At 41.0% G+C, this 19,096-nt stretch overlaps 1 protein-coding gene across 3 annotated transcripts in view; it reads right to left on the minus strand.

Moving 5' to 3' along the window:
* The window catches only part of RPAP3 (RNA polymerase II associated protein 3), a 42,500-nt gene extending 37,786 nt beyond the window's left edge, over positions 1–4,714 (minus strand). For 2 of the 3 annotated variants that reach the window (XM_082636604.1, XM_082636606.1), the window contains exons 1-3: positions 4,635–4,714; positions 1,939–2,228; positions 1,010–1,150 (exon numbers count right to left, since the gene is read on the minus strand). In XM_082636604.1, the coding sequence (XP_082492730.1) occupies positions 1,010–1,150; positions 1,939–2,091 (294 nt within the window). In that variant the 5' untranslated portion in view covers positions 2,092–2,228; positions 4,635–4,714. The remainder of the gene's footprint in view (positions 1–1,009; positions 1,151–1,938; positions 2,229–4,634) is intronic. The other variant, XM_082636605.1, reaches the window with a different exon arrangement.
* Between the last annotated feature and the right edge of the window lie 14,382 nt (positions 4,715–19,096).

The following is a 19,096-nucleotide window of genomic DNA, read 5'->3' on the forward strand; positions in this document are numbered from 1 at the left end:
AACACGTATCTCTACAAACTATTTTGTATGAATCAAATGTTACATAATGAACACTTTTAAAAAGACTAAAAGCGAGTGTGTATTCCAAATCAACCTAACTAAATCAACCCTTAGGGTGGGTCAGAGTCTAGAATAAGGCTGGCCAACAGGTTCCCGTTCACAGGTTGGCCTGACAGTGGCTGCTTGGAATACTGGGTAGAGGGTTATGAGGCAGAGTAATTAATTCTCCAGCTACACTGTGTCTCATGTGTGGGAGATGGGAGGCATGCACCACACCAGCCTAGAAGGGTGAAGCCCACCCTTCCTGAAATCAAGATAGCCCTAATTCTATTGTAACGCAGCCCTAGCCCTAAGACTAAACCCAAAGGCATTCTCTTTTAGCCAGTATTCTACAGGTCCTTCAGTCTATTAAAAAAAAAAAAATGTTGGTAGAGTCCTTCTTTTCTCATATTATTACTATCTTAGAATTCTGGCTGTTTAAGGGTTAGAGATGATGAAGAGGAAGGAGGTGGGCGCAACTATAGGTGGAGAGTATAAGGGAGGTCTTTGTGGTGATGCAATATTTCCGTATCTTAATTGCAATGGTGGTTACCCAAATCTACAGGTCATAAAATGGCAAAGAACTATACTTACATTGCACCAATATCAATTTCCTGGTTTTGATACTGTACTATAGTTAAATAAGATGTAACCATTAGGGGAGATTGGGTGAAGAGTACACTGGATCTCTATGTACTATTTGTGCAAAAGGAGAAAAAAAGAAAAAATAGGAAAAAAGAAAAGAATCCAGCTGTTTTAGCCACTACTCACTGAAAGAGGACTGTAGGAGAAAAAATAATCTAGTTAAGTGAACAGCTAGGTATTTAAGTTTTTATTCCACACAAAATAGTCTGTAAGAGAAAGACACAGGTCCTAAGAACTCTACATTATTTTTCATTTAATCCATGACTCTTAACTAACTCCAAGAAAATTTTACTCAAATACTAAGCATATAACCAGATTAACTTACCACATCAAGTTTTGCCCATGCCTCATAATCATAAGATTTTATCCTGTTTTTTGTGTTTTCATCTTTGGTTTTTTTAGATGACTCTTTAACTTTGCCTTTCTTCTTTTTCCTAAGATTCCCATTTCGAATAGGAGGTAAATTCTAGGAAGGGAAAACAACACAACATTTTAAGACTGCTCTTTTACTTTTCTGTATAACTAGCGATGTTTAAAATTCTCACTAAAGTATATTTTCAAGTAAAAGTAATTTTTAATTTAATTTTCAAGTGGTTAGAGATACCAATTCACTCATTTATAATGATAACTTATGCCTGAAAGTTTAATTCATCCTTTGACAAATACTGAACATTGTTCAGTCATAAGAAAAGTATTGATATTACCTAGAAATTTTAATTATACACTTTGCATTTTAGGATTTGCAATCCTAAATTCAAAAACTGCCTGATCTTCAGCCTTGGTACAATGATTTAGCAGCAGTACAATGGCACACTGAACTGCCTCCACATCATTACAAACAGTATGAAAAGGCTATCCATATTTGAATGCACTGTCTTAAGAAAACCATTTGGTTGAGCCTAGGTACTACCTAACTTTTTACGGCAATACTGTATGTTAATATACCACTAAATATATAATTATATGATATACATAATTATATACAAACCCACATATTTTATGATTCTGTTCATTTACCTTAAGAATTATCACATGGTCTTCCTTTCAGTAACTATTCACTAAGCCTTAAAATGTCTTAATATAGTTAATACAATTATTACAAAGACTTTAAAAAGTAGAATTTTTCAAAATGTTGGCAGAAAGCAAATCACTTCAATCAGTATTTCCACAAAACATTTTAAAGGTGGTGCTTTACTTTAAAATAAAAAAAAGTTTTGCTGGATGATAAAGCAGGAATTTAATTAAGAAATTTACCTCTTCAGGAACACCATTCTGTCTTCTAAGTTCCATATCCTTTTGTTTAATATCTTTTTCCCAGTTTTCTAAATCCCTCATAAAGTCTTGTAACTCTTCTGCATTTTGTTTCACTTGTAATTGTAATTCAATTGCTTTACTTGCTGAGGTCATTGTGGCCTGCACAGTTTTTATCAACCAACCTCTGATAAGAATTAAATAGAATTATTTGGTTTATTTTTTTTGAAACCCAGGTAATTAATGATTTTTACCTCTTCATAAACGGCCAAGATACATGTAAGGAAAGGAACCTAAAGTGATGCAGAAGAAAGAAAATATCAGTATATTATTTTTAAAATGAGTCAATCCATGTTTGCTGAATAAACAAATGCAAAATAAACAGATAGGTTGGGCATCCATGCAATGTGAATGAAAGGCAACAGGGAGGAAATCACTGAAAATTAGCAAGCAGCCTATGGTAGCAGATTGGCTGCTCATCTCTAGAGTTTATAAGTTTAGCCTAACTACCTCCTTTACTTTTTTTTTTCAACATTTATTGAACTTTGGCTATGTGAAAGGCCCTGTATCAAGATTTAGGGATGCAAAAACAAAACAAGGTCCCTCCTCTAGTGGAGGAGAAAACAAAATAATCGAAGTACTGAGTAACAAAATATTATGCTAGCCAGGGTTTCTCAACCTTGGGACTACTGACATTTTGGGCCAGATAATTCTTTGTTGTAGGTTGGCTGTCCTGTGCATTGTAGGATGGTTGGCAGCATCCCTGGCCTCTACTAACTAGTTGCCAGTATTACTCCCTTCCCTCTGGACTCTAACAACCAAAAATGTCTCCAGACATTTTCAAATATCCCCTGGTTGAGAACCACTGTGCTAGAGGTACATGCAGATGCTATGGGGCTGACCACAAAGGACAGGTATAAATCAGACAGTAGGGTGGCAGGTTCAAGCAAAGAGTCCCCAGAGGTGCTGAAATTTAGCCATGTTTCAAAAGGGGCCAGCCAAGTGATTAATGTGGAGAAGTGGGCCAGGAGAATGAGGGACTGGGAGGGAGAATGACGGAAGAGAAGGCAAATATGGGACAGATCAGGAAATGCCAGGCCATGAGATCTGACCTACAGTCTGAAAGCTATGGGAAACATTAAGCTGGTAAAATAAAAGGGACATGATGACTCATTAGATTGAGGAGTTGGTGAGCAGAGAAGGAATCAAAGTCTTAGATTTCTGGTTTGGGAGGCTGGTAAGATTAGTGGTACCACTTTGAGTCAGGAATCACAATTTTAAAAGGAAAAGAGGATTCAGGATTGCAGAACAAGTGTAAAGACAGATTTTTTTCAGTTTGGGATAAGGTGAATTTGAGTTCTTATGGGACATCAGGACATAGCCAGTATGTAGTTACAGAGGGCTAGAAATATAAATTTGGGTGTCACTAGCATAAAGGTAGAAGCTACAATCATGAGATTTGGATATGTTTAATTACTGTGACAATGGGGGGGGGGGGCACTGGGGGAAGCCTGAAAAACACATATCTAGGGAACAAACCAAGGAAGAAATGCCAACACAGTAAAAATGAGGCAGTGGCATCTAGAGAGCTGGGAGGAAAACTTGGAGTACTGTCACAGAAGAGAATTTTCAGGAGTTCAAGAAGACGCAAAGTTAGCAGTGTCAAAGGCCACAGAAGTCACATGGAGGAAATAAAATGCATTATATTTAGTCATATAAGAGTTTTAATGGGATTTTTTTAAGGACAGAAATAAAATGAGCTGAGTAAATGAGATTATATGGGGATTAGCATAATTTTGCCTTTCATAACCTAAAATTGCCCACGAGGGAGGGGGGGAATTGAGGAACAAGGTAAAAGAAGATACAGGAAAGGGGATGCGTGATGGGGTAAGGTCCCCAAAAAGGTGGGAGGGAATTCAAAGCTTAAGTGTGTATGGGGAGGACAGGGGGGCGGGGGTTGGTTAGGATGGGAGAGATAGAAGAGGTTAGAAAAGGGATTCGTTTTGGAGGAGGAACAGATGTTTGCAACCGCATATAGGTCTTCTGACCCCCCGGCCTTGCATCAGAAAGTAAACTAAACTTAAGCTTCTTTCAGGCAGTGCCCATGTTTGATCACATACGTATATCTCATTAAAAAACAAAGCTAGTACAATGTTTTGCTGAAGGACTCAAAAATGTGAATAAAAGCGCAGCAAGCCACTGAGTTACGGGGTGGGGGGGGCGGGCGGGGAAAGAAACCTTTTCCATTTCACCTATCACCTCTGCTCCCACGGAACCTGCGTCCAAGCAGGCAACCAGAAACTTCCAGTGCCTGGGGTATCACTTTCATACCCAATATCCGGCGAGCATTGCACACCCACGCCAAAAGGGGGCGGGCCCCACCGAGGTCCCCTGGGGAGAGTGGATCTGCGGTCCTGACCACCGCAAATCGCCCAATAATCCGGGCAGCCGGGGTGGAGAGACAGACAGCAAGGCTGACCGTCCAGGCCCGGGCTGCTCGGGCCGAGCCCCTCCCGGAACGCGCTCCCCGGTGCGCCTCTACCCTGGACACCGCCGCACCGCCCCAACGCCGCACCCTGTCGCTCGCCCTTGCCATCGCCGCCTCACCCGGGACCCACGGCCGCACCCCCTCCTCCCGCAGGGCGACCCCAAAAGCCTCCTCGCTGCTGCAGCCGGTGATAACCGCAAAGCCGGCTCACCTTAATACGCCATTACCGTCCCCACTGCCGCGGCTTCCCGCCCGCAGTGACTCACGCCGGGCCCCGCCTTCCTGGGCTTTCCCACAAGTCCCCGCGTGCCCTCGCCCCGCCCCCTGGAGCCGGGACGGAGCGTGCGCAGAAGGTCAGATACAGTGTGCCCTCTTCGGGGTAGAACCAGCCTAGAGCGTTGACAGGTGTGTTAGAGCAAAATCTGCTGCTTTGCCTGCTTCCGGTATGACCAAACTTCACACTAGGTAATCCAAAAACTGCAGGATCATCCTGACTTGTTCTGATTCCCCAAATAATAACGCCTTGAATAGTTACTTGGATTCCCCTCAGTTTTAATATTTGCCTTACTGTGTGTAATGGTATTTTACAACCTTTGTATGATAATCATGTGAGAAAGTTACTGTTCGTCTACCATAAACAGGCTATGTAAACTAGTAACTCTAGCAATTTTTGTAGTAGTTTTTTTTCTTTAAGTTCTTGTATTCGGCAAACCAGTTTTTCAGTCTGCCTACCTTGCACCTTTGCAAGTAAACTCTTTCTTTTTCTAAATGTATCTATCTCTGAGTCTTTCTTGGATGTGTGTCGGTATTAAGGTCTGTCTTTAGATTTCCCTGGCCACAAAGAAAAAAGAATATGAAGCTTTTAATATTTTGTGCTTCTGCTTCCTGTATGAGTGAACTTTCTCTCATTTTTCATAGCAACTCTAAAACTGTAAAACAAAAGTAATTTTAAAAGCCCACAAAAACAAACAGAAACAAACAAACCTTTCCATTTGAAATAGCTCTATGATCTTAAACATTAGACCAAAAATTCAGATTAGTGGCTCTCAAGCTTGGCTGAACTTTGGAATCACCTTGGGAGTGTGGGGAAAAAAATACTGATTTCTAGGACCTCTCCCCAGAGATTGTGATTTAATTAGCACAGCCTGAGCATCCTGATTTTTTTAAAAGCACAGATATAGCCATGCAGTTGAGGCTGGGACCCACTAATCCAGGTAAGGATCAGTGAAAAACCACCTTGAGGACCTTCCTTACAAAGTCATCAGCACATCTTTTCCACTGTGTAATTATTTGGTATCTTTGTATTTTAAACTCATAGTAGTCAAATCATTAACTGTCACCAAAATATTTACTAAAGGAATGATTCTTTTGTTTTTTGTGTTGACGGACAAACTAACTTTTTTTTTTTTTTTTTTTTCTGCCGTTCGCGGGTCTCTCACTGTTGTGGCCTCTCCCGTTGTGGAGCACAGGCTCCGGACGCGCAGGCTCAGTGGCCATGGCTCACGGGCCCAGCCGCTCCGCGGCATGTGGGATCTTCCCGGACCGGGGCACGAACCCGCGTCCCCTGCATCGGCAGGCTGACTCTCAACCACTGCACCACCAGGGAAGCCCAGAAAACTGACTTTTAAGGGGTTTTTTGTGTGTGTTTTAAAATTAATCTAATAATAAATAATTTTAAAACGTATTGATTTATAGATGTTCTTAACAAAAGCAACTCTGTTGGGGTTTTTATGGGTTTTGTTTTGTTTTATTTTTTTGGCCACACTGCAGGGCCTGCTGGATCTTAGTTCCCCGACTGGGGGTGGAACCTGTGCCCCCTGCAGTGGAAGTGCAGAGTCTTAACCACTGGACCACCAGGGAAGTCCCAAAGCAACTCTGTCTTTAAAAATTAATTCTGGCAGAGTCAACTGAGATGAGAGAAGGGGGCCAACTGGCTGTTCTAGTAAAACCTCATAGACCCTCTCACATCTCTCTCTCTCTCTCTCTCTCTCTCTCTCTCTCTCTCTCTCTCTCTCTCTCGCTTCACATAATAATCAGTTGTTGCTTGGTGATACAAAATCAAAGTGAGAGGAGTTAGTCAGATGGTCCTGATGGCCACCATCACCTAATCCTGAGGCTCCCACTGTCCTACAAAAAACTATGCCTGTAATGGCAGCCTTCCCTCTGCAAGGGAGGTTGAGGGTTTTTTACTATTGGCAGTCATGTGCTCATCTAAAAACAAGAATTCAATAAATAAGGAAGGAGAGGAAGGGAGCAGATACTTAGGGGCAACCAGTAACCTCTATCAAAGGCCTTAATAAGTATTTGTCAAAAGAATAGTGAATGAATGAGTCGATACTGCTGGAAATCCAGGCTCACTATAACCTGAGGAAAAAGGTTGAATTCTGAAATGCTGATTCTTCCACTTACTGAAAATGTAATCTGAATGTAATCTTTACACTGAGGCTTAATGTAAATTAAAATTAAAATGGAGAAGATAAAAATACCTACTGGAGTAAGAAAATGTATGTAGACGGCCTACTTAGCACAGCTTGGGACATGGTAGGAGCTCAACAAATGTTATTTCCTGTCTCTCCCTCCTGTAAAGCTAAGGTCCAGACCCGGGGATTTAATAACTCTCTCCTACATCTCTCCCTGTCTCCCACTTGACTATCTGGAAGACCTCTGAAGACGTCTCTAAGAAGCACAAGTACTGGGCACCAGGAGATAAAGGTTAAGGTTGATAGCAGGGAAGGTAAACTGCCTCTCCTAATGCAAAATGAAATCTGTATAATAAGGAAGACAAGTAAGAATTATTATAAGAAATAAGCATGTTATTTTACATTCCTTACCTCACAACAATGGTAATATTATCCCCATTTTACTGATGAGGACACTGACCTGAATAATTAAGAAATTTGCCCATACAGCCAGCAAATGACAGAGCCTGGTGAGGTACCACCTGGGCAGTCTGACTTCAGAGCTGGCACCTGTGACTGCCTGTTCTACTAACCCCTGTCTTGCTCATTTGACTGTGACCTCCCTTGAGGAAGGGTAAGAGTAGGCCCTATTTCTTAAATCTACACTCTGTAACTTACCTGAGGCACTCCTCCATACCTGGCATTTTCCTAGCATCTGTGGCCTAAATAATCTGTTCACAGGTGAGAAGTCTCCTTGTATCTCTCTGGCACTCCTCCTCCCTCAGTTTGCATCCAGAGGCGTCCTTATGTTCCCTGTGTACGTGGTCAAGGGGGCTGGTTATCAAGGCTAGGGACCACCAGTCTCCAGGTATCCCCTCAGAGTCTATGTGCAATGCTCCTTCCATTCTTTATCTTTTTTAAAGACTTTATTTTCTGAGAGCAGTTTGGGTTTACAATAAAATTAAGATAAGGGTACAGAGATTTCCCATACACCCCCTACCCCAAGATATACATAGCCTTCCCCCTTTATCAACATCACTTGCCAGAATGGTACATTTTTTACCAAGTATGAACCTACATTGACACATCATAGTCACCCAGAATCCATACTTTAACTAAGGGCTCACTCTTGGTGTTGTACAGTGGGTTTGGACAAATGACTCATGGCTATATATCTATCATTATAATACCATACAGAGTATTTCCACTGCCCTAAAAATCCTCTGTGTTCTGCATATTCATCTCTCCCCCTCCACGCTCACCCCCAGCAGCCACTGATTATTTTTACTGTCGCCATAGATTTGCCCTTTCCACAATGTCAAATAGTTGAAATTATATGGTATGGAGCCTTCTCAGTTTGGCTTTTTTCACTTAGTAATATGAGCTTCAGATTCCTCCATGTCTTTACATGGCTTGATAGCCCATTTCTTTTTAGCTCTGAATTATATTCCATTGTTGGATGTACCACAGTTTATCCATGCACCTGCCGAAGGACACCTTGGTTGCTTCCAAGTTTGAGCCATTATGAATGAAACGGCTAAAAACATCCATTTGCAGAGTTTTGTGTGGACAGAAGTTTTCAGTTCCTTTGGGAGTGTAATTATGAAAGAGTGTAATTATGAAGGAGTGCAGTTGCTGAATCATATGGTAAGAATATGCTTAGTTTTGTTACAAAATCAAGCTGTCTTCCAGAGTGGCTCTACCGGTTTGCATTTCCACCATCGATGTCTGAGAGATTCTGTTGCTCCATATCCTCACCAGCATTTGGTGTTGTCAGTGTTCCAGATTTTGGCCATTCTAACAGGTGTGTAATGGTGTCTTGTTTTAATTTGCACTTCCCTGATGACATATGAGGTGGAGCATCTTTTCATATGCTTATTTGCTATCTGTACATCTTCTTTGGTCTGTTGATGGTTGATGTCTGTTAAGGTCCCATTCTTTAATTGGTTGTTTACTTTTTGTAGTTTCAAGCATTCTTTTTATAGTTTGGATAACAGTCTTTATCAAATATTTTTGCAAATATTTTCTCCCCATTTGTGGCTTGTCTACTAATTCCCTTGATATTGTCTTTCCCAGAGCAGAATTTTTTTTAATTGAAGTATAGTTGATTTACAATGTTTCAGGTGTACAGGAAAGTGATTCAGTTATATATATAATTGGGAGCAGTACTTGTTGGAATTAATCGTTTGGTTTTTCTGGAAGGAGCTCATAATAGAGGACTCCCTTCCAATTCCACCATATACACAGCATCACCTTCTTTGGATGAAGATTGGCCTTTGGTGTGGTTGGTGATGGTTCATTTCACTTGCCCCATGATCTCTTCCATTACACATTATTGTACAGTATCCACTTGTCATCGCCCGTCACAATTTGTTTTAAAAATGGAACGTTTTCATTATGTTTAAGTAGAGAATCGCATCCGGAAATATGGTCAAGAAGGTTTTTTTCACTTAACTTACATGGAACCCAAACATCAAAGCTATGAATATAACCAAGCTGGTGCAAATGATTTTCAACGCTTGATTTGGGTATTTTGAGTATGTCAACTATCTACCATGTGGTATAGCCACGTGGATTTTTCTCAGTTAATGTCTCAATTTGATCACTATCAACGTCAACTGGTCTACCCGACGGTGGAGCACCATACAGCGAGAAATCTCCAGCATGAAACTTTGGAAACCACTTTCAACACGTTCACGCAGTCACAGCACCTTCTCCATACACTGCACAAATCTTTTTTGCATTTCAGTTGCGTTTTTACCTTTCTTGAAATAATAAAGCATAACATGCGGAAAATGTTGCTATTTTTCTTCCAACTTCAGTATTAAAATGGCTACACAAATTTTAATGCATGCTGATATGCTGTCACAATACAATATCACAAAATTGTTTCGAATGAAGTTAAAGACAGGCAGTACTAGAGCCATCGTACAGAAGAAACCCAAACAGACCCTTTGGCCGACCGAGTAGTTCCCTGTGCTGTACAATCGGTTCTTGTTTATCTGTTTTATATATAAATGTGTATAACAGTGTGTATCTGTTAAACCCAAACTCCTAATTTATCCCTCCCCACTCTTCGCCCTTTGGTAACCATAAGTTGTTTTCTATGTCTGTGAGTCTATTTCTGTTTTGTAAGTACGTTCATTTGTATCATTGTTTTAGATTTCACATTTAAGTGATATCATATGATGTTTGTCTTTCTCTGTCTGACTTACTTCACTTAGTATGATAATCTCTAGGTCCATCCATGTTGCAAATGACATTATTTCGTTCCTTTTTATGGCTAAGTGATATTCCATTGTGTGTGTGTGTGTGTGTGTGTGTGTGTGTGTGTGTGTGTGTATCACATCTTCTTTACCCATTCATCTGTTGATGGACATTTAGGTTGCTTCCATGGCTTGGCTATTGTAAATAGTGCTGCTGTGAACATTGGGGTGCATCTTTTCAAATTAGAGTTTTTGTCTTTTCCGGATATATGCCCAGGAGTAGGATTGCTGGATCTTATGGTAACTCTGTTTTTAGTTATTTAAGGAACCTCTGTACTGTTTTCCATAGTGGCTACACCAATTTGCATTCCCAACAACAGTGTAGGAGGGTCCCCTACCATCTGTTTAGGTCTTCTACACATTTTCTGATTCTGTTGTTTGTTTGTTTGTTTTATATTGAGCTGTATAAGCTGTTTGTATATTTTGGAAATTAATCCTCGTTGGTTGCATCATTTGCAAATATTTTCTCCCATTCTGTGTGTTGTCTTTTTGTTTTGTTTATGGTTTCCTTTGCTGTGCAAAAGCTTTTAAGTTTAATTAGGTCCCATTTGTTTATTTTTGCTTTTGTTTCCATTACTCTAGGAGATGGATTCAAAAAACTATTCCTGCAGTTTATGTCAAAGAGTGTTCTGCCTATGTTTTCCTCTAGGAGTTTTTTTGTTTTTGTTTTTGTTTTTTTTTTGCGGTATGCGGGCCTCTCACTGCTGTGGCCTCTCCCGTTGCGGAGCATAGGCTCCAGACATGCAGGCCATGGCTCATGGGCCTAGCCGCTCCGCGGCATGTGGGATCCTCCCAGACCAGGGCACGAACCCATGTCCCCTGCATTGGCAGGCAGACTCCCAACCACTGCGCCACCAGGGAAGCCCCCTCGAGGGGTTTTGTAGTATCTGGTCTTACATTTAGGTCTCTAATCCATTTTGAGTTTATTTTTGTGTGTGGTATTAGGGAGTGTTCTAATTTTATTCTTTTACATGTAGCTGTCCAGTTTTCCCAGCACCACTTATTGAAGAGACTGTCCTTTCTCCATTGTATATTCTTGCCTCCTTTGTCATAGATTAATTGACCATAAGTTCATGCATTTATTTCTGGGCTTTCTATCCTTTGCCATTGACCTATGTGTCTGTTTTTGTACCAGTACCATACTGGGTTATTTTGTGTGTGTTTTTTTTTTTTTTTGGCTGCACCACACAGCATGCAGGATCTTAGTTTCCTGACCAGGGATCAAACCCATGCCCCCTGCAATGGAAGCATGGAGTCTTAACCTCTGAACTGCCAGGGAAATCCTGAGTACCATACTGTTTTGATTACTGTACCTTGTAGTATAGTATGAAGTCAGGAAGCATGTTTCCTCTAGCTCCATTCTTCTTTCTCCAGATTGTTTTGGCCATTTGGGATCTTCTGTGTTTCCATACAAATTTAAAAATTTTTTGTTCCAGTTCTGTGAAAGTTGCCATTGGTAATTTGATAGGGATTTCACTGTATCTGTAGATTGCCTTGGGTAGTCTGGCCATTTTAACAGTAGTAATTCCTCCAATCCAAGAACATGGCATATCTTTCCATCTGTTTGTGTCATCTTCAGTTTCTTTCATCAGCGTCCTATAGTTTTCAGCGTACAAGTCTTTTGCCTCCTTAGGTTGGTTTATTCCTAGGTATTTTCTTCTTTTTGATGTGATTGTAAATGGGATTGTTTCCTTAATTTCTCTTTCTGATAGTTGTGTTAGTGTATAGAAATGCAAGAGATTTCTGTGTTATAATTTTATAACCTGCAACTTTACTGAATTCATTGATGAGCTCTAGTAGTTTTCTGGTGACATCTTTAGGATTTTCTAAATATAGTATCATGTCATCTGCAAACAGTGACAGTTTTACTTCTTCCTTTCCAATTTGGATTCCTTTTATTTCTTTTTCTTCTCTAATTGCTGTGGCTAGGACTTCCAAAACTATGTTAAGTGAAAGTGGCAAGAGTGGGCATCCTTGACTTGTTCCTGATCTTAGAGGGAATGCTTTTAGTTTTTCACCACTGTGTATGATGTTAGCTGTGGGTTTGTCATAGATGGCCTTTATTATGTTGAGATACGTTCCCTCTATGCCCACTTTCTGGAGAGTTTTGATCATAAATGGATATTGAATTTTATCAAAAGCTTTCTCTGCATCTACTGAGATGATCATATGGTTTTTATTCTAGCAGAAGTTTTTAGTGTTAATGAAGTATAGGTTATCAATTTTTTCTTTCACGGATTTTGCCTTTGATGTTGTACCTAAAAAAGCATTACCAGGGACTTCCCTGGTGGCACAGTGGTTAAGAATCCACCTGCCAATGCAGGGGACACAGGTTTGATCCCTGGTCTGGGAAGATCCCACAGGTCGCGGAGCAACTAAGCCTGTGTGCCACAACTGCTGAGCCTGCACTCTAGAGCCTGTGAGCCACAACTACTGAGCCCATGCACCACAACTGCAGAAGCCCCTGTGCTCTAGGGCCCACATGCCGCAACTACTGAGCCCGTGTGCTGCAAGTGCTGAAGCCCGCGTGCCTAAAGCCCATGCTAAGAGAAGCCACCACAGTGAGAAGCCCATGCACCACAACAAAGAGTAGCCCCCGCTCGCCGCAGCTAGAAAAAGCCCACGTGCAGCAATGAAAACCCAACGCAGCCAAAAAATAAATAAATATTTTTAAAAATAGAAAATAGGCCTTCCCTGGTGACGCAGTGGTTGAGAGTCCGCCTGCCGATGCAGGGGACACGGGTTTGTGCCCCGGTCCAGGAAGATCCCACATGCCATGGAGCGACTGGGCCTGTGAGCCATGGCCGCTGAGCCTGCGCGTCCGGAGCCTGTGCTCCGCAACGGGAGAGGCCACAACAGTGAGAGGCCCGCGTGCCACAAAAAAAATAAATAAATAAAATAAAATAAAATAAATAAAAAAAATATAAAAAGGCATTACCAGACCCCAAGTCATGTAGGTTTTTTTCTTATGTTATCTTGTAGGATTTTTATAGTTTTGTGTTTTCCATTTAGGTCTATGATCCATTTTAAGTTAATTTTAGTGAAGGATATAAGGTCTGTGTTTAGATTTTTTTGCATGTGAATGTCCAGTTGGTCTAACATCATTGACAGGTTGAAAAGATTGAAAAATTGAAAAGATTACCTTAACTCCGTTGTACTGCCTTGGCTCCTTTGTCAAAGATTGTTGACTATATTTAGGGGTGTCTATTTCTGGGCTCTCTATTCTATTCCATTGATCTACTTGTCTGTTCTTTCACCAACACCACACTGTCTTGATTACATAGCTTTATAGTAAGTCTTAAAGTTGGGTAATATAGTCCTCCTTTATTCTTCTTCAATATTTTATTGGCTCTTCTAGGTCTTTTGCCATGCTGTATACACTTTAGAATTAACGTGTTGATATCCACAAAATAACTTGCTGGAATTTTGATTGGGATTTCCTGAATATGCAGATCAAGTTGGGAAGAACTGACACCTTCAGTACTGAGTCTTCCAATCCATGAACATGAAATATCTTTCTATTTATTTCATTATTCTTAGACTTTGTTCATCAGGGTTTTGTAATTTTCCTCATATAGGTCTTACGTATATTTTTTTAGATTTATACATAAGTATTTCATTTTTGAGGGGCTAATGTAAATGGTATTATGTTTTTAATGTCAAATTCCACTTGTTCATTGTGGTATATAGAAAAGCAATTGACTTCAGTATATTAACCTTGTACCTTGCAATCTTACTATAATTGCTTGTTAGTTCCAAGAGTTCTTTCATTGATTCTTTCAGATTTTCTACATAGATAATCATGTTATTTGTGAATAAAGACAGTTTTATGTTTTCCTTCCCAATCTGTATATCTTTTATTTCCTTTTCTTGTGTTACGGTATTAGCAAGGACTTGGGGTACAATGTTGAAAAAGAATTGTGAAAGGGATCATCTTTGTGTTGTACCTGATCTTAGCAGGAACCTTTGAGTTTCTCACTATTAAGTGTGATGTTAGCTCTAGCTTATTTTGTAGATAGTCTTTATCAAGTTGAGAAATTTCCCATCTATTCCTAATTTACTGAGAGTTTTTATCATGAATGGGTGTTGAATTTTGTCATAGGCTTTTTCTACATCTGCTGATGTGATCATGTGATTTTTCTTTTTTAGACTGTTGATGTACTGGATTACATTAATTGATTTTTGAATGTTTAACCAGCCTTGCAGACCTGGAATCAGTCCTACTTGGTCGGTGGTGTATAATTCTTTTTATATTGTTTTGGATTCAGTTTGCTAATTGTGGTTTGAAAGCAGACATTGTATGGTTTCTATTTTTTTAAAGTTGTTAAGGTGTGTTTTATGGCCCAGAATGTGGTCTATGTTGGTGGATGATCTATGTGAACTTGAGAAAAATGTGTATGCTGTGTTGCTGGATGAAGTAATCTATAGATGTCAATTATATTCAGTTGATCAGTGGTGTTGTCGAGTTCAACTATGTCCTTACTGATTTTTTACTGCCAGATCTGTCCATTTTTGAGAGAAGGATATTGAAATATCTAACTATGATAATAGATTCATCTATTTCTCCTTTCACTTCTATCAGTTTTTGCCTCATGTAGTTGATGCTCTGTTGTTAGATGTATACAGTTTAGAATTGTTATGTCTTCTTGGAGAATTGACTCGTTTATCGTTATGCAATGCCCTTCTTTATCTGTGGTAACTTTGCTTGCTCTGAAGTCGGCTGTGTCAGAAATTCACATAGCTACTCCTGCTTTCTTTTGATTAGTATTAGCATGGTATATTTTTCTCTATCCATTTCCTTTTAATCTGTACATGTCTTTATATATTTAAAGTGGGTTTCTTGTAGACAATGTATAGTTGGGTCTTGTTTTTTGATTCACCCTGACAATCTCTGTCTTTTTTTTTTTTCTTTTTTTTTGGCTGCATTGGGTCTTCGTTGCTGCACATGGGCTTTCTCTAGTTGCAGTGAACAGGGGCTACTCTTTGTACTGTGCGTGGGCTTCTCATTGCGGTGCCTTCTCCTGTTGCAGAGCACAGGCTCTAGGCACGTGGGTGGGCTCAGTAGTTGTAGCTTGCGGGCTCTAGAGCACAGGCTCAGTAGTTGTGGCGCACAGGCTTTGTTGCTCTGCAGCATGTGGGATCTTCCCAGACCAAGGCTCGAACCAATGTCTCCTGCATTGGCAGGCAGATTCTTAACCACTGCGCCACCAGGGAAGTCCCTCTGTCTTTTAATTAGTACATGTAGAACACTGACCTTCAAAGGGATTACTGATATAGTTGGGTTAACATCTACCATATTCGTTACTGTTTTCTGTTTGTTGCCCTTGTCCTTCTTTCTTCCTTATTTTGTCTTCTACTCTTTTTCTGCCTTTTGTGCTTTTAATTGAGTATTTTATATGATTTCATTTCTCTCCTTTCTTAGCATATCAGTTACATATCTTTTTTGTTTGTTTTGTTAATAATTTTATTTATTTGTTTGTTTGTTTATTTTTGGCTGTGTTGAGTCTGTTGCTGTGCGCAGGCTTTCTCTAGTTGCGGTGAGCGGGGGCTACTCTTTGTTGTGGTGCGCAGGCTTCTCATTGCGGTGGCTTCTCTTGTTGCAGGGCACGGGCTCTAGGTGCGCAGGCTTCAGTAGTTGTGGCACGTGGGCTCAGTAGTTGTGGCTTGCAGGCTCTAGAGCACAGGCTCAGTAGTTGTGGCGCACAGGCTTAGTTGCTCTGCAGCATGTGGGATCTTCCCAGGCCAGGGCTCAAACACATGTCCCTTGCATTGGCAGGCAGATTCTTAACCGCTGCGCCACCAGGGAAGCCCAATCAGTTATACATCTTTTTAACTTTTTTTTTTAGTGGTTACCATGGAGTTTGCAATATACATTTGCAACTAATCCATGTCCACTTTCAGATAACACTGTGCCACTTCATGGATAGTGTGAGTACTTTATAGTAACAGAAGAGTCCTAATTCCTTCCTCTTTTCCCTTGTACCTGTCATTCATTTCATATATATATATGTTTGTGTGTCTGTGTGTGTATATATATACACACACACACACACACATAAGTATATCTAATCAAATACACTGTTACTATTATTATCTTGAACAAACTGTTATCAGTTAGATTTAGAATCAGAAAAATAAAAGCTTTATTTTATCTTCACTTATTCCTTCTTTGACACTCTCTTTCTTTACGTAGATCCGAGTTTCTGACCTATATTATTTTCCTTCTCTGTAAAGAACTTCTATTAACATTTCTTGCAAGGCAAGTACACTGACAACAAAATTACCTCAGTTTTTATTTATTTGAGAAAGTCTTTATTTCTCCTTCACTTCTTTTGAAGAATATTTTGCAGGGTACAGAATTCTAGGCTGGTGGCATTTTTCTCTCAACACATTAAATGTTTCATAGCACTCTCTTCTTGCTTGCATGGTTTCTGAGAAGTCAGATGTAATTCTTATCTTTGTTGCTGTATAGATAACAGTGTTTTTTTCCTCTGACTTCTTTCAGCATTTTCATCTTTGATATTCTGTGATGTGAAAGTGATAAGCCAACATATAGTTTTTTGGTTGGATTTATTCTGCTTGGTGTTCTCTGAGCTTCCTGGATATGTGGTTTGACATCTGACATTAATCTGGGAAATTCTCAGTCATTATTGCTTCAAATATCTCCTCTGGGGACTTCCCTGGTGGTGCAGTGGTTAAGAATCTGCCTGCCAGGGACTTCCCTGATGGCACAGTGGTTAAGAATCCGACTGCCAATGTAGGGGCACGGGTTCGAGCCCCGGTCCAGGAAGATCCCACATGCCACGGAGCAACTAAGCCAGTGCATCACAACTACTGGGCCTGCACTCTAGGGCCCGCATGCCACAACTACTGAACCCATGTGCCACAACTACTGAAGCCCGCACACCTAGAGCCTGTGCTCCGCAACAAGAGAAGCAACCGCAATGAGAAGCCTGCACGCCGCAAGGAAGAGTGGCCCCCGCTGGCCACAACTAGAGAAAGCCCGCGCCCAGCAATGAAAACCCAACGCAGCCAAAATTAATTAATTAATTAATTAATTAAAAGAAGAATCCACCTGCCAATGTAGGGGACACGGGTTCAAGCCCTGGTCTGGGAAGATCCCATATGCCACGGAGCAACTAAGCCGGTGCGCCACAACTACCGAAGCCCGCGTGCCTAGAGCCCGTGCTCCGCAACACGAGAGGCCACCGCAACAAGAAGCCCGCGCACCGTGACAAAGAGTAGCCCCCGCTCAACGCAACTAGAGAAAGCCTGCGCGCAGCAACGAAGACCCAATGCAGCCATAAATAAATAAGTAAATAAATGTCCTTCTAAAATAAAAAAAATTTTTTTAAATATACCTCTTCTGTTCCTTTTGCTCCTTCTTCTCCTGGTATTCCCATTATGTATATGTTACCCCTTTTGTTGTTGTCCCACAGTACTTGGAATGTTCTGTTTTTCTTAGTCTTTGTTCTCTTTGCCTTTTGGTTTTTCAGGATTCTATCGAACTATCCTCAGGTACAGAGATTCTTTCCTCAGCAGTCCAGTCTACTAATAAGCCCATCAAAGGTATTCTTCATTTCTATTACAGTGTTTTTTATCTCTAGCATTTCTTTTTTGATTGTTGTATGATCAGGCCACCCAAGATGGCTGTTCTCTTGCTCTCTGTACATCGCTGTTCAACCAGTCCCTGCCTTACCTACACCCTACTCACATGACTGACCTTCCCTCTTAATCATAGAGCCTAATCAGTAAACGTCTGCTACTTGCCCCAGGTTCCAGCAAGTGATTGTTCTAACCTTTAGATCACAATGTCTCCACTATGATAGTTTCACCATCATACTAGCGTTGCCACCATAGCGGGGCGGTGAGGGGCGTGCTGAGGTCAATTCCCTCTGTCACCGGTAACCTCCCTCTCCTCTACCCACCCACCCCCATGGTAGTGAGTACTGCTGCCTGCCACCTGCTGCACAGAGCGGGGTGTTGCTCCAGGACCTTGCTTCAGACATGTAAGATCCCCCTATCCACTAAGCCATTGATGTCTCTGTCCTTGATTCTGGGCTCTTCCTCAGCCTTCAGGCTGGGCAAGTACAGGGCTTGCAGGCCTGCGGGGTGCAGCCCAGTAATTGTTTCTTAGAACATCCACCTCTTTGCTTACATTGCCCATCTGTTCTTGCATGCTTTCTACTTTATCCCTTAAAGCCCTTAGCATATGAATCAGAGTTGTTTTAAATCCCTAGTATGATCATTACAACATTCCTGCCATGTCTGGTTCTGATTATTTGCTCTGTCTCTTCAAATTGTGGTTTTTGCCTTTCGTTATGCAAGCAGATAGGGTAGGGAGTCCCCAGAGAAAGAGAACCAGGCATGGCTTTCTTCACAGAAGAGAAGCCATTTGGGGCCCAAGCCATTCTGTAATCTAAACCTGGCCACAGTGCTTGCCCTTGAACAGGTCTGAGTATTTAATGACCATAAGGGAACAGACGAATGCAGAAACAAAGGACTGTATCAGGCAAGAGAAGTAACAATAACAAAGATCAGAAAAAAAAAAAAAAAAAAGATAGCAAAGATCAGTGGTAAAAACTCTTCGTTCTGTTTCAGTGGTAAAGATTAGCCTGAAGAGCTCAACCACCACATCAGCTGGAAACGGAGGGATGATGTTGTTGACCTTTTCTGACCCTGGTGACTTCAGTCAACTAAAGCTTGGACTCGGTCAGACAGCCTAAGCCCCTCCATGAATATGCGTGGACCCTTAGCTTAACGCTTCCCCCAGTTTTGCTGTTTGGGGTGACACTGCTTTGGGAAAGATACCCAGTGTTCTCCTTACTGGCTGCAAGTGATAAATCCTTCTTCTTCCCGATCTTTGGCTTGGTTGTCTTTTGGCTCGACACCCACCGAAAGGGGAACCCCGTTTTTGGGTAGCAGTTTTTTCTTGATAGCCAGACACAATGTACCAGTAAAAGAAAGTGCTGTAAATAGGCCTTTAGTAATGTGGTGGTGAGGTGTGA

Source organism: Mesoplodon mirus (genome assembly GCF_964341445.2).
Source record: "Mesoplodon mirus genome assembly, chromosome: 11".
Lineage (NCBI taxonomy): Eukaryota > Metazoa > Chordata > Mammalia > Artiodactyla > Ziphiidae > Mesoplodon > Mesoplodon mirus.